Source organism: Cervus elaphus, chromosome 14 (genome assembly GCF_910594005.1).
Source record: "Cervus elaphus chromosome 14, mCerEla1.1, whole genome shotgun sequence".
Taxonomy (NCBI): domain Eukaryota; kingdom Metazoa; phylum Chordata; class Mammalia; order Artiodactyla; family Cervidae; genus Cervus; species Cervus elaphus.
The window spans coordinates 80,488,597-80,511,931 of record NC_057828.1 but is presented as its reverse complement, the minus strand read 5'-3'; the positions used below and the strand labels follow the sequence as shown (position 1 = coordinate 80,511,931).

At 64.3% G+C, this 23,335-nt stretch overlaps 1 protein-coding gene across 2 annotated transcripts in view; it reads right to left on the bottom strand.

The window, feature by feature from the left end:
* Nucleotides 1-3,440: 3,440 nt before the first annotated feature.
* Nucleotides 3,441-23,335, bottom strand: part of PKP1 (plakophilin 1) — a 41,326-nt gene continuing 21,431 nt past the window's right edge. For both annotated transcript variants that reach the window (XM_043924152.1, XM_043924153.1), the window contains exons 3-14: nucleotides 19,285-19,679; nucleotides 16,285-16,429; nucleotides 15,327-15,534; nucleotides 14,675-14,852; nucleotides 13,446-13,560; nucleotides 12,380-12,535; nucleotides 11,550-11,726; nucleotides 10,424-10,577; nucleotides 9,953-10,139; nucleotides 7,509-7,593; nucleotides 7,168-7,273; nucleotides 3,441-5,781 (exon numbers count right to left, since the gene is read on the bottom strand). In XM_043924152.1, coding sequence (XP_043780087.1) covers nucleotides 7,199-7,273; nucleotides 7,509-7,593; nucleotides 9,953-10,139; nucleotides 10,424-10,577; nucleotides 11,550-11,726; nucleotides 12,380-12,535; nucleotides 13,446-13,560; nucleotides 14,675-14,852; nucleotides 15,327-15,534; nucleotides 16,285-16,429; nucleotides 19,285-19,679 — 1,875 coding nt within the window. In that variant the 3' untranslated portion in view covers nucleotides 3,441-5,781; nucleotides 7,168-7,198. The remainder of the gene's footprint in view (nucleotides 5,782-7,167; nucleotides 7,274-7,508; nucleotides 7,594-9,952; nucleotides 10,140-10,423; nucleotides 10,578-11,549; nucleotides 11,727-12,379; nucleotides 12,536-13,445; nucleotides 13,561-14,674; nucleotides 14,853-15,326; nucleotides 15,535-16,284; nucleotides 16,430-19,284; nucleotides 19,680-23,335) is intronic.

Sequence of the window (23,335 nt, the reverse complement as noted above, 5' to 3'; positions counted from 1 at the left end):
GGTCACGTTCAACCAGATCCCAGGGGTCCACACGCACGTTACAGCTTGAGACCCAGTGAGCGAGGTCACTCTTGCTGTTCCAACCTGACAAGATGGACTTTCTGGGAAGCTGCGTCAGCTGGTCGGGCTGACTGGGGCAGGGGGTGGGGGGTGTCTCAGATTCTGTGAACAGCAAAGGGCTGCTCGGGCCCCAACCTGAATCGCCGTTCAACAGCAGGCTGCCCACCAGCCTCTCCTATCTGCTGGAGGCCGCCCCCATGGGGCTAGGTCAGCTGAGGCCGAGGGTCCCCAGGCCATGCCCGTGGGTTGCTGCTAAAGTGCTCCAGGGGGGCCTCCGTCTGGGACCCCAGAATCTCCGGTTACCTGGCCTCAGGCCGACTGAGTGTGGCCCAGACTGGCTCCCTGCAGGCAGACAAAGTGGGGGTGGGGCTCAGGTCACTCCACCTTCTCTTCCTCTCTCTGTTACCACACGTGTCCATGTGTGGACTCCTGAGTGAAGATAGATGTTTAACCTCATGTAGCCCAGATTTTCCGAAACTTAGATTCCCTTTGTCACTTAGCACCTGTGGGAATAACCTTGGGAAATGCTAATCTAATTCCATGCACATGCACACACACGTGTGACCACACACGCACACACATGTATGGGTGAACACATATGCACACGCTACCATGTACATGTACACGCGCAACACATACACACACATGTACACACATGCGTGGGCGCACACATGTACGGGCACACACGTATGCATATACTGCCATGTATACACACATGTGCACATGCATGCCCCCACATACATGCACACATGCACACACATGTGTGGGCACACACACACACGTACCAGTCACTGGGGCTTTTGTGTGGGGCTCTCTTGGGAGGGGTAAGCTGAGTCTGGGCACATCTCTGCAGCCCCTCTGGACAGAGGCTGTGGGGTGGGGCAGCCTCTCCTCGCCCAGGGTTGGTGGGGTAGGCTGTCCTCACCAGCTTTTGAGCCTCAGATGTGGTTGTCCTCCCCAGTCCACCACCGGCCCTGGAGTGGGCAGCCCTGCTGGCCGTAATGGGATGTGTGTCCCACCGGAGGGCCTGCGGGAAGGGCATGTTGGGGCTGGAGCAATTTCTGGGAACCCCGGCCTGGACTCTAGCTGACATGGGGGTTGGATGGAGTGGAGCTGGCAGGGCCGGGCCTCCCTGGGCCTGCTGCAGAGGGCAGGGGTGGAGGTGGGAGGCTGTAGGATCTGGGCACCCAAGGTGGGCCCCCCGGGGGCCTGGCCAGGAGCTGGGATGGGTGAAGGCCGAGGTTCAGGCTCACAGGGATCCTGGAGGCAGGCTGGGAGTCGGCCTGACCGTGGGCAAGTGCTGTTCAAGTGCCGCTAAAGAGGGAGACGGCAGGGGTCTGGCCTCAGGCCCCCTTCACCTTCTGTCGCCTACTAGCGGTGTGACCTCGGACAAGTGGCACAGCTTCTCTGAGCCAGAGTTTCCTCATCTGTGAACTGGGAGTGGTCGCGCCCACCTGTGGCATCGCTGCGAAGATTTAGGTGATTAACGTGTGGCCACGCCTCCACGTGTCCCCGTGTCCCCCTGTCCCCCGGCCCAGCGCTCCTTCAGGACAATGTTGGGCCCGAGTGCGGGGACATGAGGCTGGGGGGGTTCAGAACGACGCACCGGCCATGCTGGTGGCTCTGGGCTGGTCTGCCTGGGCCTCCCTGTCCTCATCTCTGAACCGGACATTAGTGCCCTGAGCTCTGTCTGTCTCACTGGGGTGAAGAAAGGGAACACCCTAAGCCTTTGCAAGGTAAGAGCTGTCTTGTGGCCCCTCAGTAAAAAGCCTATTGCTAACAAAGCATAACTAACTTCTGTTCACTCCTTCTCCGGCTGTGCGGGGCGGCAGAAGGCCCTGCGTTCCAAGAGGTGACGCGTCAGGCCTGTGGTGTCTCCAGGGCAGCCTGGCCTCCAGGGACCAGCTTCCTGGCTCAGGGTGGACGTGCTGCGGCAGCTGGGACGTGGGGTCTGGGCGACTCGGGCTCAGGGCTCCAGAGACCCTGCCCTCATAGTCCGGGCTGCCGGCGTCCCCTGGAATCCCCACTCTGAATTGCCCTCTGTTTCTGGCCCCGAGGAACGTTGCACTCTCCTCAGGAAGTTCTCCAAGAGGCCAGCAGGGCCTGAACCCTGCTGACCGGACACGGCCGGATTAAGCCCCTCTGGCAGCGCACACGCTGAATGCACCACCTCCCGCAGAGTCGGGGTCCGTGACGGCTCGCTGTGTGTTCCGACACCGTGGCCCCTTCGGGCAGCGCCGGGCACACGTGGTCTCCGCGGTCACACACCCCAGACATGGGGCAGCAGGCCACGCTGTGTCTGCACCGCAGGGCTGTTGTGGACAGGCCATCTCTCAGCAGCACCCGCGGGGCAGAGCGGCAGAGGACGGGGCCCCGGGGGGCCTGAGGGCCTTGGGGAGCTGGTCACTCTCTGCATTTGACCTGGGGGCCAGCGCTTGGCGGGTGGAGAGTCACGGAGCTGCCCGCACTGAAGCTGCGTACCTCCCCATGGTTACACTTCGCTTTAATGTGTGAGTGCCTGTTCAACTCTTTTGCGACCCCGTGGACGGCAGCCCACCAGGCTCCTCGGTCCATGGGATTTACCAGGCAGGAATACTGGAGTGGGTTGCCATTTCCTTATCCAGGGGATCTTCCCGACCCAGGGCCCAAATCCGTGTCTCCTGCATTGCAGGCGGTTCTTTACCACGGAGCCACCTGGGAAGCCCTTGCTTTAGTGGCAATTCACCAATTAAGCATGTATTGACTTCAAATCTGCAGTTTGACCTCACGTTTTGGAGGCTCCAGACCCAGAGCGTCAACAGTCTGGGCCCCAGAGAGGTGGTCTTCTCCGCCCCCCGCTCCCCGGAGCTGAGGCCCTGCCCTCCCCCCGGCCTTGCTGACTGTCCCCAACTGAGGGATGACTCAGGGCTCAGAGTCACAGGCTCAGAAAGGTCACCGCCCTCCCAGGCTGGGGCGGGCCCTCTCTCCAGCCCGCCCTAAGCCCCCCAGGCCCCTCCAGCCAGGGAGCCCACAGCCGCGAGACCCGCCACCACCTGGGGCTTCCGCCTGACCCAGCAGGTTCCCGGTGTCTGTCCTATCCCTTACGAGCCTCCTGGGGCGGGGCCCCCAGCCCGTCCCGCAGGACTCGGGGAGAACAGGCCTTCAGGAAATGCGAGCTCCTCTTTTAGCCCTGAGGTCCGCTTCCCAGGGGCCTTCCTGGACGTGCTTCCCTGGACAACCTGTGTGACGTTGGGCGCGTCTGTCCTCTCCCGAAGGGGACTTATCTGTAAGATAAGGCCAGCCACACCAGTCTGGGCCTCAGAGTCCTCGTCTGGCGCAGGGAGGCGTGAGTGGCCCCTGGGGCCTCAGCGGCTCCCCCAGTAATCCACTGCTCGACAATGTTCAAAGAAACGCCAGCAATTTATTGATTTCCTATATTTCCAAAAAAGCAAACACACAGTGTACCCCACAGGAAACGGGCCTGGCCGGTGCCCGGTTCTTCCAGACACAGCGGGGGGAGCAGGCTGCAAAGGGACCCCCCTTTCCCTCCCATGCCCCCAGCTCTGCTCGGCCCCAGGCAGACAGGAGCAGCTCCGCCTCCGGTCTGGGAGGGGTCTGCGCTGCTGGGCAGGGCACACCAGGCGGGTCTGGCAGCCAGGGGCCTGTCCGCCTTAAGCCCTGGGTCGGGGCTGCGCAGGGAGACCCTCGTGGCCTGGGCCCTCCCCCACTTGATCTCGCATTGGAGTGTCCTGTTTCGGGCGTCGAGCCCGGCAGCGTGAGGCCAGCACATCCTTCCAGCCCAAGCTGGGCCCGCAGACCCCGAGCTCCTTCTCTAGAGCCTCATCCACAGCACCACCCACCCTGCAAAGGTCTGCCTCTTCCAGAGTGACAAGCCTGGCCAGCTGGCAGCAGAAGTCACGAGATGGCTAAACCAGGCCTGGCCTGACTGTCCACCCGGCCTACTGAAACGCCACCCCCTGGCAGCGGCGGGGGCTCTCCCCGGCACGGCCACAGACCCGCTGGTCCTCAGCTACTTCCCTCTAGCCCTGACTGGACTGAGCGGCTCTCTCTCCTTGGGGGCCCCTAAAGCCGGGGACCCCTAAAGCCAGGGACCCCGGAGCCCCTCTTTCCTCCAGGAGAACGTGGGCCACGTGGATGGGGTGTGGTCTCTTGTCACCGATGTATCCTAAGGGCTGACAACACCGCCTGGCTCCTCGCGTGTTTCTTGGAGAAACAAACTCCCCTAGGGCCCGGGGAGTGGCTGAGGGGACGGTCTTCTGGGACCAGCTCCCCATGGGCCTGTGAGGGAGGCGGGCCTGCATGTGAGGGAGACCCCAGCAGCAGAGAACACGCGGCCGCGTGGCGGGCCATCACAGGTCTGAGCCCGACCCGGCCAGTCCCGCTGTCCTCTCCCGCGGGGGTTCCTCGGGGCCGGGGTCTGACTGCCGGGGTGAGCAGTGGGACTGGACGGGGGGCGGGGGGGGACACGCGGCGGGAGGAGGTGTGCGGTGGGCAAGGCCAGGCAGCCAGTCCCCACTGATCGCCGCTGGCGCTGCTGGGCAGGGGGGCTGCGGCCAGGTGGCGCTGTGTCCCGCCCGGTCTCAGCCCACAGACAGGGGCGCTCTCCGGGGCCTGCTCTATGCTCATACGAGTCTGGGGGTCTGGGAGCCACTGCCCCAGCGGGCTTCTCACCACTCTCTCTGCAGTTGTCACGGGCAGCTGGGCGTCAGGGAAGGCGGGGCGGCCTCTGGCTGATCCCTGACATAACAGCTCCCTTTCCTAGCCGAGCGCCCTCCTCCGAAACCCTGCCTCGCTGGGGGCTCGACGGGTCTCAGGACCCATGGGTCAACCCCTGGCCTACCCGGGCCAGCTCCTCTGCTGGGAATCCGAGGACGGACCCGCCGCTCTCCCACCACTCTGCCTCCTTCCTCCCCAACATGTGGATTACTCGCCCCTGTAGGGGAGGGCTCCCAGGCAAGCCCGCTCTGATGGGTACACGGCCCGCGGGAGTGGTCGGCCGCCCCCGGCACCTCCTCTCCGGACAGACTCATACAGCAAAGACAGCCTGCCTGTCCTGGCCCACCCAGCAGACCCCACGGCCGCCCAGCCCTGGCCCCAGGCCCTGCGGGAGGGCCGCTCGGCCACGCCAGATTTCCCAGGAGATACACTGAGCCCCGCCAACCTCCCTTCCTGCAAAGCCGCCTCTCGGGGTGGGTGGGGGATGAGCCCCAGCCCCAGTCACTCCCCCGCCCTGACGCTGCAGGACTCCCCGTGGGCCTGGTGCTGGCGAGGCCCCGGCACCCACTCTTCGGGATGACGGGGAGCGAAACCCCAAGCACAGTCACCCGCGTCTGTGAGAGTGAGTCCCGCCACCACCGTGAGCTCAGCCTGCAGTTCCCCCAGTCCTGCAGTTCCAGGGCCTGCCTTCCGCACACACGCATGCACACACACGCGTGCACTCACACACACACTATACATATGTATATATGCCGCTCCTCAGAGAAAGAAGTATTAACATCAAGACATAAGCTCCCTTAACTCAAGAAAGCCCCCCCCCCGCTCCCCTCCCCCACCCCCACTGCCTGTTAGTTCCCCCAAGGAAAAGAAAGAATCTAAAAATATTTTCATCCACCGCAGCGTCCCTGCGTGCTCTTGGCTGGCTCTGAACACCTCCAAAAGCTGTGCAGGTGGACAGACGCGCCTGCAGTAAGGCCCGGGTCTGCTCCGCTGGTCGGATCACGTCTGGAAAAGGAGAAGACCCCCAGTGAGCACCCGGTCTCACCAGCGGTCCCCTTCCAGCGCGCCCGCGCCTGGGGTCAGGGCCATGCCTGAGACGTTCACAGGGTGCCGGCATCGGATCAGAGGCCCCCACGCCCACGTGTCCACCCCATCGGATCAGAGCCCCCCACGCCCACGTGTCCACCCCGGCGGCAGACTGCGTGTGTCAGGCGCCTGCTGGCTAGTCTCGGCTCTGTGTCCGTCCTTGTGCTGTTGGGACGCATTTGCTGCTGGGGGGAGGTTCTGAGGTCTGAGGGCACCTTCGTCTGGATTGAAGTTGTGGCCCCTGCCTCACCAGCATGCCCTGGGCCACTGGGGTGCCCAGAGGTCCCTTCAACTCAGAAGGCTCTGTCCTCATACCTAGCTCTCCGCAGGTGGGGCCACCTCTGCTGACCCTCCAGGGCTGACCAGGCCAATCTGAGCATCGAAACGTGGCCCTAATCCCTTGGGATGCTTGTTTAAAATGTATTTTCCTAGACCTCACTCCGGAGCCACTGAGTCAGGACTACTGGGGTTGGGACCAGGCGCGTGTGGTTGAGCAAGCATCCCAGGTGAGCCGAAGGAAGGCTAAGGCTTAGAAGCCCTTGTCAGGGATGCTGGACCTGAGTTTTTGGTCCCTAGAATTGTCAGCTAGAAACAAGCTTGTCCACACTAGGCACGCTGCAGAGACTGGACCGTGGCCTGTAAGAAGAAGAGGTGAACCGCAGACGCCCAAACCCAGAACCGCACACTGTGTCATTGCTGGGGTGCCATTCACACTGCAGTCCATGTGAGTGGTACCACCTGGGTTGTGCAGTGAGCAACCTACACGACTGTGCCTGGCAGTTCTGCCCAGACCTCTGGCCTGATGATGCTACCAGTCCATCCTAAAGGAAATCCGTCCTGAATACTGACTGGAAGGACTGATACTGAAGCTGAAGCTCCAGTACTTTGGCCACCTGATGTGAAGAACTGACTCACCAGAGAAGAGCCTGATGCTGGGAAACACTGAAGGCAGGAGGAGAAGGGGACCACAGAGGATGAGATGGTTGGATGGCATCACTGACTCAATGGACATAGTAAACTCCGTGAGTTCATGATGGACATGGAGGCCAGGCATGCTGCAGTCCATGGGGTCGCTGAGCCGGACACGACTGAGTGACTGAACTGAACTGAACTGAACTGAATGTCCTGTGTGGGACAGTCACTGCCCAGGCAGTCGACACGGCAGTCCTCACAGACCTTACGTCAGCCAGACTGGAGCCTGCTTCTATGTCCCTGGGGAGCAGGGCTAGGCCCCTTTCTCTGAGGATGGCTGGGACCGTGGCAGGGGGCCTGGAGGTGCCCCTGCCCAGAGGGGGCGATTCTCACCTGCAAGCTGAACGTGGGCAGGCAGCCTCTCTCAGAATCGGGAGGTGAAGTTCCTGAGGCTGTTGGCCCCGGCTAAGGTCCCCAGCATGCTCCTATCAAAACCTTGCTGCGGGAGAGACAGCAGCTGCGTGAGACACCTGGGGGCAGGCGCCACGGGCGTCCCCATGCTCAGAGGCTGCTCCCAGCACACTTCCTTGACGGCCCTGCCCGCCGCACCTCCTCAGCCTGGGGAGGAGGCCAGCCCCTGGACTGCATCACGAGGGGCCGGCCTCTCCCTCCCGCGGCAGAGCTGGGCAGTGTGGGCGAGCTCTCCGGCAGGGCCAGGCGGGGTGAGGCCTTACCTGCCTGAGGAGCCCCTGCAGCTCCCTGCTGGACCACATGTCGGACAGGAGGAGGCGGGCGGCCTCCGCAGCCTTGGGGGAGGTGCTGTGGGGCGGAAGTTCACCGGCACTGAGACTGGCCGCCTGAGGATGAGCCAACCCTCTGCCCTCCCCCTCACTCCTCCTGGGGCAGCCCCGCTGGTGGGCATCCTCACAGTGGGCACACCCCGCGGCTCTGCCCCCTCAGAGGCACCCGGGACTCTCTTTGGGGCCCCCTTTCTGTCCCTTGGCCTTGTCCTGGGATGACAGAGCTCCGTGGGCCAGATAAGTCCTGCACGGCTGGGGCTGCTGCTGCGTGCCTCCTGCTGGCCCACGGCACTCACTGTCCTTTGGTTCCCAGCCAGGATGGGTGCTGCCTGGGGCCCGAGAGTGAGGCCTCAGCTTCTGGAACCTCCCTCCTTCGGGCCTCCCCGCCAACTCCCACTCTGCAGGGCCCCGCCACCCTCCACCCTCCACCCACCAGGCAGCCCTGCTGCCCTGCCCCCTCCACCCGACCCCCGGCCACCTGCAGTTCCCCCACCTGCAGTCCCACCACCTGGAGTTCCCCCCACCTGCAGTTCCCCCCACCTGCAGTTCCCCCCCACCTGCAGTTCCCCCCACCTATAGTTCCCTCACCTGGAGTTCCCCCCACCTGCAGTTCCCCCCCACCTGCAGTTCCCCCACCTATAGTTCCCTCACCTGTGGTTCCCCCACCTGAAGTCCCCCCACCTGCAGTTCCCCCAACCTATAGTTCCCACACTGGTAGTTCCCCCACCTGCAGTCCCCCAACCTATAGTTCCCTCACCTGTGGTTCCCCACCTGCAGTTCCCCCACCTGCAGTTCCCCCACCTATAGTTCCCTCACCTATGGTTCCCCCACCTGGAGTTCCCCCACCTGCAATCCCCCCCATCTATAGTTCCCTCACCTATGGTTCCCCCACCTGCAGTTCCCCCCCACCTGCAGTTCCCACACTGGTAGTTCCCCCACCTGCAGTCTCCCACCTGGAGATCCCCCCACCTATAGTTCCCTCACCTATGGTTCCCCCACTGGTAGTTCCCCCACCTGGAGCCCCCCTCACCTATAGTTCCCTCACCTATTGTTCCCCCACTGGTAGTTCCCCCACCTGCAATCCCCCCCACCTATAGTTCCCTCACCTATGGTTCCCCCACTGGTAGTTCCCCCACCTGCAATCCCCCCCACCTATAGTTCCCTCACCTATGGTTCCCCCACTGGTAGTTCCCCCACCTGCAATCCCCCCCACCTATAGTTCCCTCACCTATGGTTCCCCCACTGGTAGTTCCCCCACCTGCAATCCCCCCCACCTATAGTTCCCTCACCTATGGTTCCCCCACTGGTAGTTCCCCCACCTGCAATCCCCCCCACCTATAGTTCCCTCACCTATGGTTCCCCCACTGGTAGTTCCCCCACCTGGAGTCCCCCTCACCTATAGTTCCCTCACCTATTGTTCCCCCACTGGTAGTTCCCCTCCTGTGGTCCCCCCAACTGGAGTTCCCCCCACCTATAGTTCCCTCACCTATGGTTCCCCCACCTATGGTTCCCCCACCTGCAGTTCCCCCCCACCTGCAGTTCCCCCCCACCTGCAGTTCCCACACTGGTAGTTCCCCCACCTGCAGTCTCCCACCTGGAGATCCCCCCACCTATAGTTCCCTCACCTATGGTTCCCCCACTGGTAGTTCCCCCACCTGCAATCCCCCCCACCTATAGTTCCCTCACCTATTGTTCCCCCACTGGTAGTTCCCCCACCTGCAATCCCCCCCACCTATAGTTCCCTCACCTATGGTTCCCCCACTGGTAGTTCCCCCACCTGCAATCCCCCCCACCTATAGTTCCCTCACCTATGGTTCCCCCACTGGTAGTTCCCCCACCTGCAATCCCCCCCACCTATAGTTCCCTCACCTATGGTTCCCCCACTGGTAGTTCCCCCACCTGGAGTCCCCCTCACCTATAGTTCCCTCACCTATTGTTCCCCCACTGGTAGTTCCCCTCCTGTGGTCCCCCCAACTGGAGTTCCCCCCACCTATAGTTCCCTCACCTATGGTTCCCCCACCTGGAGTTCCCCCACCTGCAGTTCCCCCCACCTATAGTTCCCTCACCTATGGTTCCCCCACTGGTAGTTCCTCCACCTGGAGTCCCCCCACCTATAGTTCCCTCACCTATTGTTCCCCCACTGGTAGTTCCCCCACCTGGAGTTCCCCCACCTGCAGTCCCCCCACCTATAGTTCCCTCGCCTGTGGTTCCCCCACCTGCAGTCCCCCCACCTATAGTTCCCTCACCTGTGGTTCCCCCACCTGCAGTTTCCCCCACCTATAGTTCCCTCACCTATGGTTCCCCCACTGGTAGTTCCCCCACCTGCAGTTCCCCCACCTATGGTTCCCTCACCTGCAGTTCCCCCCGCGGCCCCCTACCTGCTACGGCACAGGTTGATGACGTTGTTGACCATGCTGCTGGAGAAGTGCTGCTTGGCCATGCCCGGCAGGGAGGCCATCAGGTTCCTCACGGTGTAGCAGGCCGAGGCCAGGATGTCCTCCGAGTTGCTGGTGTTGCCGGTGTGACTGGTGAGGAGTCTGGTCACCTCTGGGAACACCTGGGTCCCTGGGAGAGAAAGGAGGGGCGGGCACGGGGTCGGCGGCCGAGGGGTCCCATGCGGCCCAGTCTGAGGCTGCCCTCAGCCAGGCTCCCAGCCAGGTACCTCCCACTCAAGGCTGGTGGCCCGATGGAACCTACGCACCTGCTCCCCACCCAGGTGACCTGCCCCTTCCTAGGCCCACGCCGCTCTGGGGCCAGCTTCCCCTTCCAGGATGCTCCCCCAGGGAGAGGTCAAAGGGGGACTCCCAGCAGGCTCTGGAGAGTGGGGCCCCTCCCGCGGGGGCGCTCACCCATCACTCTGTGCAGCGCGGGGTGCCGGGACATGTTGCTCAGCAGCGAGGCTCCAGACCGCACCACGTCCGAGTTGCCGGACTGCAGCAGGCGGGCGATGTGGGGCAGGCCCTTCTCCTTCAGCCCGATCAGCTGGCTCATGCCGCTGGACATCTGGGAAAGAGGACGAGTGAGGCCCTCACTGGGCTTCCCCGGGCCCACGGCAGGCAGGAGGGGGCCAGGAACCCCGCCCTCGGGGACCCCAGAACTTCCTCTTCCGTGTTGGAAGCAGATAGACTCACGTTTGCTCCCACCTGGGCGGCTGCAGAACAATCCCCCAGGCAAACGCACCTGCAGCTCGCCGGGGGCAGCCTGAGCCCAGCGGGTCTGGTGAGGGGCATCCCTGCCCCTCGTCCCCCATGGGAGGGGCCCAGAATCAACTCCCAGGTGTGACCGGTTCTCGTGGCGGCTGCCCGGCCTCCCTCCCGCTTCCCAGCTCTCTGGTTGCGTGAAGCCTGCAGTCGAGGGTCCCTGCCACCTAAGGAAGGGCCACCCGTCTCCTGCCGGCTTGCTGCCTCTGTGCTGAGTGTCGGGTCGAGGGTGGATGAATGGGCCTGTGCAGCTTGGAGATGCAACCCAGGGTCCCCGAGAGGACGGGCAGCCCACCGGGCCCCTGGCGGGAAAGCCATGCTGGCCGTAACCTGGTCCAGGCCCATCCTCTAACAGTGGGGGGGTCCTCTTTGACCCTGAGCTCACCCTCACCCCCTTCTGTCCTGAGCAGAGAGGGCAGAAGGGCAGCTGCAGACCTGCCTCCTACCTCCCCCAATTCCACCATGTCCCCAGACTGCCTCTGGCCTCAACGCTCTCCCAATTCTGCCACACTTTTCTGTGGACCTGCCCACACCCCAAACCCTCCATGTCCACCTCTGTCCGCTCAGCACGCAGCAGACCCTTCATGGCCTGAGCCCAGTCTGGGCCGGGAGCCAGGAGGCAGAGGGGACCCTACGGCACAGACTCCAGGCAGGCTGGGGGTTCTGGCCCCCTCAGCTGCCCTGTGCCTGGCCTGGAGCACAGTGCACGTCCCTCCCTGACTCAGGCAGGCTGGTGGAAGGGGCGAGACAGGTGGGGCGAGGTGGGGGCGCTCACCAGCCCTTTGCTGGCAGTCAGGTTCTGCAGGGCACCCGCGCAGGCCTCCAGGGTGGCGTCCTTCTTGCTCTTGCCCATGAGGTTCAGGTAGGTGCGGACGGCGTCTGAGTGGTACAGCCAGCTGCTGCCCTTGGGGTTGGGCTCTTCCTCGGGGAGCGGGCAGTCGTAGTTGTTGTTCTGGGGGCAGGAGGAAGGTTGCGGGGCTGAACCCATGTGCCCTGCTCCTCTGGCCTCAGAGTCGTGGTTCCCGGAGGAGGGTGTGCCCGCTGCCCCTTCCCCCAGGCCCTATGCTCTCTCCGCAGGCACAGAGCATCCTAAGTGTTCCCCTGGCCTCAGAGTCCTGGTTCCTGGAGGTGTGCCCGCTGCCCCCTCGCCTCCCCCAGGCCCTCTGCCCTCTCGGCGGGCACAGAGCCGTCTCTGCGCTCCCAGCCAGCTGGGCCCCCGCCTCCACGGTGAGGCTCCCTCACTCCCCAGGCCAGCAGGGGTGGCCCAGGGCCCAGCTTGCATGGCCTGCCCAGAGGAGGCGGCCAGCCCTTCCTTCCCAGCATCTCTCTGCTTCTAGGAGCCCTGGGGGCCCAGGACGCTCAGATGGTGGGTGCCAGGCTGACCCCCACCATCAGGAACGAGGGAGAAGACAGGGGAGAGGAGGCCTGCCCACAGGCGGCTCCCGCTCCATCCCCGCGAGCACGCAGGGCCTGTGTGGTGGGGGAGATGAGGCGCTCCCCACTCCTGGTGCAGCGGGGCCCACGGCCAGGCGGGGCAGGGCCCCTCCCCCAGGGCCGGTCTCGGGCTCCGCGGGCGGGCGGGTGGACGGGGCCGCGGGCACTCACCGTCATGCGGTCGCTCTTGTTGCTGAAGCAGCCGGTGGAGGACTTGTCGGTGTAGGCGTTGCGGGCAGTGTACTCCAGCTGGCGGTAGCGCGTGGGCACCTCGGCGTCCAGGCGGTAGGAGAGGTTGTGGAGGACGCACATGCAGTTCTCCACTGACTGGGGGCCGAGCAGAGACGGCCTGAGCCCCCGCCCGCCCCCGAGCGCCTGGCCTGGCCGGGGAAGGCCCCCACCCGGCCGCCCGGGACTGTGCGAGCGGCCCTGCCCTGCGGCTGTGCGAGCACCAGTGACCTGCCCGCCCCTCCTAGGCCTCAGCTTCCTCAGCTCTGAAATGGGACCAAAGTGGCCTGCTTCCCGGGGCTCCCAGGGAGATGACCCCCAGGAGGCACCTACGGGAGGCCTGGTTGGCGGCAGGCACAGGCCGCGGCCACCGTCCCTGCTGCCCCGGCCAGCGTGCCCACGGCCAGCCTGGCTCCGGAGACACAGCCTGCACGAGCGACCCTGAACTCCTCCTCAAAGCCTCCGAGGCCCAGGACCTCCCCGCCCGAAAGGCTTCCCTCCCTCCCGGGGCCTCATATGCTTCCCTCCTCCATTCGGTCCTCCTTTCTCCCCTCCTTCCTCTCCCACCACGCCCTCAACCTGTTCTTGTGACCTCCGCCCCTCCCCGTGACCTTCACCTTCTCACTGTGACCTCCGCCCCTTCCCATGACCTTCACCTTCCCACTGTGACCTCCGCCCCTCCCCGTGACCTTCACCTCCGCACTGTGACCTCCACCCCCTCCCCGTGTCCTCCGCCCCTCCCCGGTGCCCTGGAGACGGCTCTCTCCTGAGGCCTGTGGTCACAGCTGATGGAGGAGCAGGAGGCAGAGTCCTCTCCAGGGAAAGCCCATGTGGGACCCAGGGGTCACGATGCCCGGCCAGCCCCTGGGGACGGCTCTCTCCTCCGGCCGGGTGGGCGGACTGCAGCCTCCGTGCCCCTTCCCACCACCGTCTGCCCTCCTGCCTGTCTGCGCAGGTGTGCGGTGTGGGTGGGCGCGCGGCTGTGCTGGCCTTCTGGGGCCACACTCACCTTGTCGTCACAGCGGTTGGCCGCCACGCAGTTCTGGACGTAGGCCATGAGCGAGTCGATGAGCCCCATGTAGTTGCGCATAGTCTGGCGGCCCGCGTCTGCGGAGCTCAGGTTCCTAGTGGAGGTCACGAGGAGGGGCAGAGGTCACGGGGAGGGGGCAGAGGTCACGGGGAGGTGCAGAGATCATGGGGGGTGGAGGTCATAGGGATGGGGTGGAAGTCACAGGGTGGGGTGGAGGTCAGGTGGAGAGAGCAGAGGTCATGGGGAGGGCAGAGGTCATGGGGAGAGGGTGGAGGTCACGGGGGTGGAGGTATGGGGAGGGGCAGAGGTCACGGGGAGGGGTTGGAGGTCGTGGTGGGAGAGGAAGGCGGGGAGAGAGGACAGAAACTGAAGGAAGCAGATGAGGACCGGGCTCTCCTCAGGCCTGGCTGAGGCCGGGCTGGGGTCTCCCTGGCCTCCTCCACCCTCCTCCGTGCCCGCCGGGCTCCAGGCCCGGAACTGCTATGTGTCCCGGGCTCTGATGCCGCTAGCAGCCTGGCACACACTGGACCCTCGTGGCACGTTCTGGGCAGGGCCTGGGGCTCCACCGCCTGGCCCTGCCTGGGGCTGCTGGACAGGGGCTCGGAGGCTCCCTGGAGGCGGTGTCCTGCCCCCAGCACGGGGCTCACCCCCGGGCCGCCTGGGCGCCCCTGCCTGGCGCAGGTGGGGTTTGGCTGTGGCTGCCCCGTTAAGGTCTCCATGACCCTGACTCTGCACCTCCCCAGCCTCTCCCCTCCGCTCCTCGGAGGCTGCTGTTAGAGGGAGGTGTGACCCTGAGTGCGGTCTGCTCCTGGGTACCTGCCACCTCCGCCCCCAGAGGAGAGTCCCACCCCCTGCAGCCCCCAGGGCCTTTGCCACGGGCTGGGGCGGAACCCAGGAAGTTCTGGCCAAAGCAGTGCCCTCCTCACGCCAGGGAACACGGCAGACGCTGTTAGCGTCACAGCCAGGAGGTGACGCACTGAGGCGTCGGTACACGAGCATCTCAAAGACGCTCCTCAGGAGTGCAACAGCCAGGGCTGTGCGGAGTGGGCGGGCGGCCAGCGGAGCCAGTTCAGACGTTCAGACCCACGAGTCTCCACTCAGACTCCTGGCTCAGGCCCCCCTGGTGCAGGTGGGGGTCCCAAGTCTCGTCCAGGCCCTCGCCCCCGGCCCCTCTGAGCCTGGGCTCGGCCGGCTGGACCCCGCCTCACCTCAGGCAGCCGGTGGCATTGAAGAAGACCTCGGGGTCCACGGGGTCCCGGGGCAGGTTGCTGTTGCCGTCGCACCAGCCCGAGAAGGGGATGATGACGCGGTCAGCCAGCACGGGCAGCGCCTCGGCGATCAGCTCCTCCTTCAGCTCGTCGGTGGAGGACAGGTTCCAGAGCAGCCCTGGGGGACCGCGGGCTCAGCAGGACCAGGGCACAGGGCCACCCCGCTGGACCCCGCCCCCGCTGGACCCCGCCTCTGCTGAACCCCGCCCCGCTGGACCCCGCCCCCGCTGGACCCCGGCCCCCAGACTGCCGTTAGGCTTGCCAACCCCCGACCCCACGTTCCAGCCAGACAGCAGGGTTTCAAGGGCGGAGCGCTGGGGGTTCTCTGTGCGGGTCAATGTGACACACGGTGGCTAAGCCAAAGCTCCGACCCCTCGGGGTCTTCTCCTGGTCTCCATTTCTCCAAACACAGATCCCGCCTGGACACACTGCCCTCTCTCCTCAGACACCTCAGACCGCGGGCGGACAGAGGGACCCAGTACCCAGGGCACCCGCTGGGCACGACTAGCCTGGCCAGCACTGGCCTGAGTGTCCACCTGAGGCTGCCCCCCGCCCCCCCCCCCCCCCCCCGCCCCCGCGGCCGGGCCCCCACCGGTCAGCTGCTTCTGGATCTCCGCGCTCCCGGTCCTCCTCAGGAGGCTGACCGCCTCGCGGATGCCGTTCTGCCGCCGTGTCTCCAGCTTGTTGGCGGTGCTGCGGAACACGAGGTTGCGCAGAGCCCCGGCCGCGGCCTGCTGCACGTTCTGGTTGGGGCTGCGGAGCAGGTCCACCAGCTTGCAGATGCCGCCCAGCTGGTACACCTGCGGGAAAGTGCGCCGGGCGGGGCTCAGGCCAGGCTGGAGACCCGCCGCCCGGAGCCGCGCCACTCTGAGCCCATCGCCCGGCGCTGCCCAGACAGACAACGGGCAGCCTGGAGAGACGCGGGGGCCAAGGCGGCGCCGGACAGGGCGCCCTGCTGCCTCGCCGGAGCCCTCAGCCCCCTCCCAAGCCCCGTGTCCCTCCTGGGCGCCTGTGGTGAGGACCGCACGGAGCCTGCTTCAGAGTCCTGAGGCCGGGGGGACCCCTGTGGGGACACCTCCCACTGTGGCAGGGGCTGCATGGACATGGACCCCGCCCGCACTAGGAGTCTGCCCGCTTCACAGGGCCACGAGGAGGCCTCCCTGCCGGCCACACTCAGGGGCACAGACAGCCCTGCTCTCAACCATGGGAGAGACAGAGAGACAGAGAGAGACAGAGAGACAGACAGAAAGACAGACAGAGACAGAGAGAGAGAGAGAGAGAGAGAGAATCAGAGGGTAGGGCTGAAGCTGAAGGGGAGGAAGCCGTCCTTTCCTTAGTGAATTTGAGGAGGGGTTTCCTTTGAGCCTGTGGCTGTCACTCCAGACCACGGGCTGAGTGGTGTCCCCTGCAGACAGCCCCCTGACCTTGGGCATGCCGGGCACACTCCCAGCCTTCGGCAGCTGGGCAGGGGGATGAGGAGCCAACAGCAAACGCCCCCCACCCCGGCTCAGAGTGGGCTCAGGCTGCCCCCCAGCCCCCCGGCCACTGACCTGCTGCTTGGCAGACTCGTCTTGGAAGCAGGTGTGCTGGATGTAGTAGGCCCCGATGGCCTGGCACTTCTCGTCCTGGGAGCTCAGGTACTGCACAGCCTTGGGGATGGTCAGCCCGCTGCACTCAATGTCCTCGCTGCAGATCCTGTGGGCATGGGTGGGCCAGAGGGTTGCAGGGGCTCAGGGTCCCTGTGCCCGCCCCAGAGCTGGAAGGGGCTGGCCCCACTCCCACAGTGGACAGCTCCCCCAGAGGAGGGGATGGCTCACCCCGCAGGGAGCATTTGCAGGGATGAGGCCCTGGTCACCGGTCATGTCCAAGCGGACAAGTCACCTCTGTGCTGAGAGGCAGCTCTGCCCTACTCCTGAGGGGAAGCGCCCACCCACCCTGCCATCTCTCACGTGTGTGCCTGGTGCTGGGAAAACAGAAGAGGATGCTGGGAGCCTCTGCATCTGTCTGCACCCCTCCATCACCCCTCCTCCCGCCCTCCCTCCACCCATCCATCCCCCATCTTCCTCTCCTGCATCCCTGCATCAACCATCATCCATCATCCATCTTCCCTCAATCTATTGCCCATCTTCCCTCCATCCATTCATCATGCATCCATCCACTGTCCATGTTCCCTCAATCTATTGTCCATCTTCCATTCATCCCTCCATCCATCCATTATCCATCATCCATCCATCATCAATCTTCCCTCCATCAACTGTCCCTCTTCCATCCATCATCCACCTTCATCCATCTATTGTCCATCCTCCTTCCATCCCTCCATCCCCGCATCTTCCTTTCCTTCATCCATCCATCATCCATCATCAATCTTCCCTCCATCTATTGTCCATCTTCCCTCCACCCATCCATCCCCCCATCTTCCTCTCCTGCATCCGTCATCCATCTTCCCGCAATCTGCTGTCCATCTTCCATCCATCCCTCCATCCATTCCCTCCATCATCCATCCATCTATCATCCATTTTCCCTCTATCCCTTCATCCATTCATCTAGCCATCCACCCCTGCGTCCCTCTCTTCCTCCTTCCTCCATTTCCAAGTCGAGCTGATTTTTCTAACACAAACATTCTCACACCTGCTCCTCCTCCCATCCTCATGGCCACTGCCTTCCTTCTGACCACGGTCACTCTCACTGGGACGACAGCGAGACCCACCCCCAGTGGCTTTCTTCTCCGAGCACTCAGTCCCACCCGAAGTGTAACAGCAGTTCCCAGATGAGCGGTTGACACCCTGTTTGCTGAGCTGTCCCCATCAGCAGCTTCTCCATACTGCAAGTTCAAGTTCAGACTCGAACTGAGACTGATACCCAAGGGCATGCATTGGTCGAACCGTACAAAATGGCCAATAACCCACATTTCTGGAGCCACAAAACTAGAACCATCCTGTTCTAACCCAACAGTCTGGTTCTGCCACGACTCACACACTCCCAGCCTGAACTCGTGTCTGCTCCAGCAAGACTGCGCTCCACGCTGCACCCTGATCAGGCCTGGGTGCCTCTGTCCCTTCCCCTCACTGCAGACCCCCGGCTGGGAGCCCCCCTGGGGAAAGGAGTCCTCCTTCCAGGACCTGCCCCAGCTCCCACAGTGCTGACGGCAGGCCGCGTCCCTGGCCTCTGGTTCCCACAGACAGCTGGGCAGCCTCTTCCTGGCCCCAGCCCCCGCCCCTAGAAATCCTCCCAGCATTTCTAGAGCAGCCCGCGCTTCGTGAGTCCCAGCCTCATGCCCCTCCACTGCAGGCGCCCGACTCCGTTTCTGGAAAGACAGCCTCTGGAGAGGAGCTCCCGGACCTCCATCAGTGGTACCCGCCGCATCGGGAGAACACCGCCCAGCATCTGCAGGGCAGACCTCACCTCCACACAGCCTGCCACTCATGCCCGATCCTGTCCTCTTGGGGCCTCCAGTTTGGGGAAATGAGGCGGGGCTGGACGAGGCCCTGGTCCGTCTCCAAAGGAGACATTCTCTCAGTCCTTCTCCAAAGACTCCTAAGTACCCGTATGGCCTCCAGGCAGCCATCAGAGGGCCAGTTCCATAACGGCCAGGACAGCGTGGTGAGCAGAGGAGGGCGTGGTGGCGGCGTGGCCTTGGGCAAGCTACCTGGCACCTCTGAGCCCGTCTCTCCCCAGGTCCTAGCCTGGAAGGGCTCTGGGGGTCAGACACGAAGACTGCAGTCCCCCCAGGCCCCGCGGAAGGCAGTTAACCCCACAGCTGCAGGCGGCCCTGGCTGTTCAGTCCATGCAGTCTCCCTGCTCTGCCCATCCACGCTCAGCAGACGTCAAGGAAATGCGTACAGGACTCTGGTGGGGACCGAGTGCAGCTCTGAAGTTCATGGGGCGCAAGAGCGACCCTCGAGACCCGGTGGCCGTCCCCAAGCCGGCCTGTGCCCAGGGCTCTCTACGGGCACCGGTGGCCATCCCCATGGCTCTCTACGGGCCCCGGTGGCCGTGTCCAAGCCGGCCTGTGCCCAGGGCTCTCTACGGGCACCGGTGGCGGTCCCCAGGGCTCTCTACGGGCACCGCCCCCCGCGCTGATCCTTCTGGCTTCTGTCCTCTGCCCTGTAAGATGGACCCCACCCCTTTCTCGTCATCGACCCTGGGGCACACTCCTTTGCTCTTTCGGAAGGTGGGGAGAGCATTAACCCCCAAGCCCAGCGAGCCTCAAGCCCCGACAGAGTCTGCACTGCCTGCAGGCTGGTGAGGCATGCCGCAGGCCCAACAGGGTCTCTGAGTCGGAGGTCTAGGCAGCCTGCCGAGGAGCTTTCCTCAAAAGCTTCCTGGTGATGCCAAGGCTGGTGGTCAGAGGCACACACTTTGAGAATCACTGGCCCAGCCAGTCCCTCACTTCCCTCCTCCCCCGTTCATCACTGGAGACCCCTTAAAATCAACCCACACACTTGACACCTCTGTTCGGGGTCCGGGATCCGCCACCCCCTGCAGGCTGAGAACCCCGGGCCAGCAGCCGGTCCCCGCGGCCCCGCCCGCCCCTCGCTGTGGGTACTCACTTGGAGCTGGCCCTGGAGTGGCTGAAGGACAGGTCCTTGGTGCAGGAGGTGGGCGGGACGCACACGGGGTCCTGCTTGGAGGTGCAGGAGGGCGGGCGCCCCGGGTACTTCTTGACCGCCTTCTGGCCGCTGCAGGTGCTGTAGAAGCTGTAGCGGTTCTGGGTGGTCTTGTGGCCCTTGCTGCCCAGCGTGCCCTTGCGTAGGGTGCCCCGGGGGTCGCAGTAGAGGTCGGGCTCGCTGCGGCTGGCCTTGATCTTCTGCATGAAGCAGATGTCGCTGCCGGCGCCCGGCGCGGTGCAGCTTCCCCGCGGGTACTGCCGGCCCCAGCTCTCCATCTGGCTGTAGGAGCTGAAGCGCCTGTTGTCAGCCTCCCGCTTGAGGGTCCCATTGTAGATCTGGGGGAGAAGGGGAGGGAGGCTCAGCCGGGGTCCCCACCCAGGATCCACCACCCCGCCACCCCCGTGGTGGCGCTCAGAGGGTCCTGGGATGTCTGGTGAGGGGGGAACCCTAACCAGCCTCCCATAGACAACTTCTCAAACTGCAGGTTGTGACACCTTACGGATTAGGAAATCAATTCAGCAGACTGTGACCACCATTTTTTTTTTTAATGGGATCAAATAATATATATTGGAATTAGAAAATATGAGTGCAGGACATGCAGAAAGGGCTGGGCTGTGTGTCAAGCGTACGGCTTACCGTGGCTTGTAGCCAGAAAAGGTCAGACAGCCACTGACCTGGTCCCAGTGGGCCGGGTCCAGAGGGGAGCCGGTGGCTCAGGGAGGCGGGGGCTTTCCCACGGAGGGAAGTGCGACCGCGGGGCTGGAACCCGAGTCCCCGGCCGCAGCCCCGCCGCGTGTCCTGTGCAGACGTCCCCGGCTCCCGAGATCGCCTGTGCTCCGCGGGGGACTGCTCCCACCCTGAAAGGACTCTCCCATCGTCGTTTCTCTGCTAAACTCCTCATCTCGCCTCCCGCCGACCAGGGCAGAGGGCATTCTGGGGAACCCCTCCAAGGCCAAAGCAGGGAATTCTGCTCCTGGGCCCCCGGCGCCCACGAGGCAGGCCCGGGGCTGCAGCGGGCACAGGGTGGCCAGGGCTGTGCCGTCAGACGGGCATCAAGGGAGCGGCGGGCAAGGCTCAACCGAACCGCAAACCTGGAGGACAGCGAGGTGCCCCCAGGGCTCTGTGTGAGCCCGGCGGGGAGTCGGGCGCCCTGGGAAGAGACTGCAGAGCCGGGGGCTCGAAGAGCGAGGCCCTCACGGAGCAGAGCAGCCAACTGCTGGCCTGCCGGCTCTGACTCACCCCGAGACCAGAGGACCCACGCAAACCAGAGAAAACGCGTGCACCAGGGGTCGACTCGCACTCAGCTTTGCCGGGGTGAGCTGAGGCCCAGAGCCTGCCTGCCCCACCCTGTGAGTGAGTATGAGTGTGTGTGTGTGCGTGTACGCGTGCACACACGCGCCCACGCAGAAGGGTGTGGTCGGGCAGCCGGCTGAGCCCCCTCCACCCTAGGTCCAGCCACTGGCCCTCGGCCAGGCCCCCTCGCCCCGCACAGAGAGCCTTTGGGGCAGGAAGCCACTGTGGTCAAGCTCCGGTCAGTGGTGAAACCAACTCAGAAGCCCCCATCACCCTGGCAACGGTGCTCTGGTGTGCTCTGCTCACCAGCCAGGCCGGTGTGCACCCAGACAGGCGCGGTGCTCACCCCCAGACTGGGTCAAACCAGCCAAGCCCAAAGGTGTGTGGGGCGGGAAAGGCGCAAAGGGACCAGAAGGGATGGCGGTCAGTGGGGCAGGCTGCCGTCTGCGTGTCTGTGGTTGGCACACGAGCGGCGCACCGGAGACACGCTGATGGTGAGAAACAGGAAGCCGGCCCCCAGGCTGCAGGCTGGAGGCCACACCCCCTCCTCAGGGGAGGAAGCCGATGACGGCACCTTGGAGCGAAGGCTGAGCCTTAAATGGAAATGCAGCCCAGAGCTGCCTGTCCTCAGAGACGACACTCCCGGTCCTTGTTCCGACAGTCCCCGGGTCCAAGCCCAGCACATGCAGATGCCGGCATCCTAGCTGGAGCCTGTGACCTTCGCCCCTTTCTTCTACCTGCCCCAAAGGCCTGCTCGGCATGTGGGGCGGCAGGGAGAGCTCAACGCGAGGAGGCTTGGGGGGCACGGCACAGGGTGAGGCTCATGGTAGGGCAGCGGCTGTGGACTGCCCTGGCGCTCAGACCGGGACCGCGGGCTGCCCGGGCACAGGAGGGGCCGAGCCCTCACCCAGGGCGGCCCGGGAGGGGTGGGGCTGCTCTCACGCCGTGGCCTCAGAGCACGGGTTCCAAGAAGGCAGAGGAGGCTGGTCTGCCCACACGGGCAGCTTTCTGATGGAACAGCACTGTGTTTCTTCGAGTGGGCAGGACAATTCTTCATTGTCCACGATGCCCTGAGCACTGCGGGATAAGTGCTGCACCGGTCCCCAGGCCCTAATTGCCAGGAGCACCTCACAGCTGCTGTGGCCAGGGAGAACACCTGCACGCTTCCCAGTGCTGCCTCGCGGGTCCCGAGCAGATGCCCACCAGACTGCCGAGCGGCAGCTCAGTGCTGGCCAGGCCGGGGGACCCGGCTCACCCCACGCACAGACATTGGTCTGCTGGCAGTGCCCACGGCTTTGCCTACAAAGGACAGTGAGATGCACACACGCACATACACACATATAAACACAAGCTCACATGTGCTCACACATGCACAAATGTGCACACGCACGCACACACACATGCTTACATGTGCACACACATGCTCACATGCACACATACACACATGCTCACACGCACACATACGCTCACATATGCACACATGCTCACACATGCTCACACACACACATGCACACATACACACACTTACATGCTCACACACGCACACACATGCTCATACACATGCACACACATACACACATGCTCACACGCACACATGCACACACACCTACACACTCACACATGCACACACATGCTCAATGCACACACGCTCACACATGTACACACATATACACACATGTTCACACACACACACGCTCACACACGCACATGCCCTGTGGTCTAGCTATCTCAAGCTTCCTTGGGAAAGGCCAGCCTCAGGTGTATCGGAACACGCCAGAGGCTAGAACCCTGGGAGAGCCTGGGAGCAGAGCTGACCAGAGAGCCACCTGTGGACACCTGGGGGGGCCCCGGACAGACACGTTTCTGTACCTGGAACCACCCAGCAAGCCTCGCCGGGCCAGGGCCCGCTCTGCTCCCACTTCAGCTAATGACTGAGGTCTTGTAACCCATTTTATCTCCCTCTCCCCTTCCTTTGTAGAGAAGTGGGGAACTTTGCCCACTTCTGAGTTCCCCCCAACCCTTCTCCTCGACGTAAGCTCTCTTCCCACCCCTCCTGAGGTTGGGAAGTCCTCAGAGGCGAGGAGTCTGGTCCTGTGGGCAACTAGTCCCCAGTAAGTAAAGCAACCTGGACTGGGGCCTCAAGCTCCTGAGCGCAAGCACCACCCCCCCCCCCCACCTCCTCGGGCTGTGGCAGCCGGAGGGGCACAGGGCAGGCCTGGGTGAGAAGCAGGTCTGTGTCCTGCCTGTTAAGCCCATCCTGAGACCAAGCCTCGCTGGGCAGGTGGGGCTGGGCTAACCGGCTTCAGGTGGACACACCCGGCCCCTCCCGCCCAGACGTGCCCAGCAGAGCGTCACCGCAGAGGGCCTCTGTGAGAGCCAGCACAGGGCCACCTCGTGGGGTCCTCGCCCTCCTGGCCTGGTGAGGGGCTCCTGAAGAACCCAGACTGGAGATGCCTTGGGGACAGACCTCTCCTGCCATCTCACTGCACCCACTCAGCACCCAGCCAGGGCCCTGCCCAGGGGAGCAGACAGACCACAGCCCGCCATCCTCCTGGACAGCGGTCAGGACGGCACCACGGCCAGTCCAGGCGGCAGGGGGCCTTACCACGTGACGCGCTGGCCCAGGGGTCTGGAGAGCACAGAGCCCCGCCCAGCAAGGGCTCCCCGGGGAACTCGGGGCCCAGGGCGTGGGGAGCTT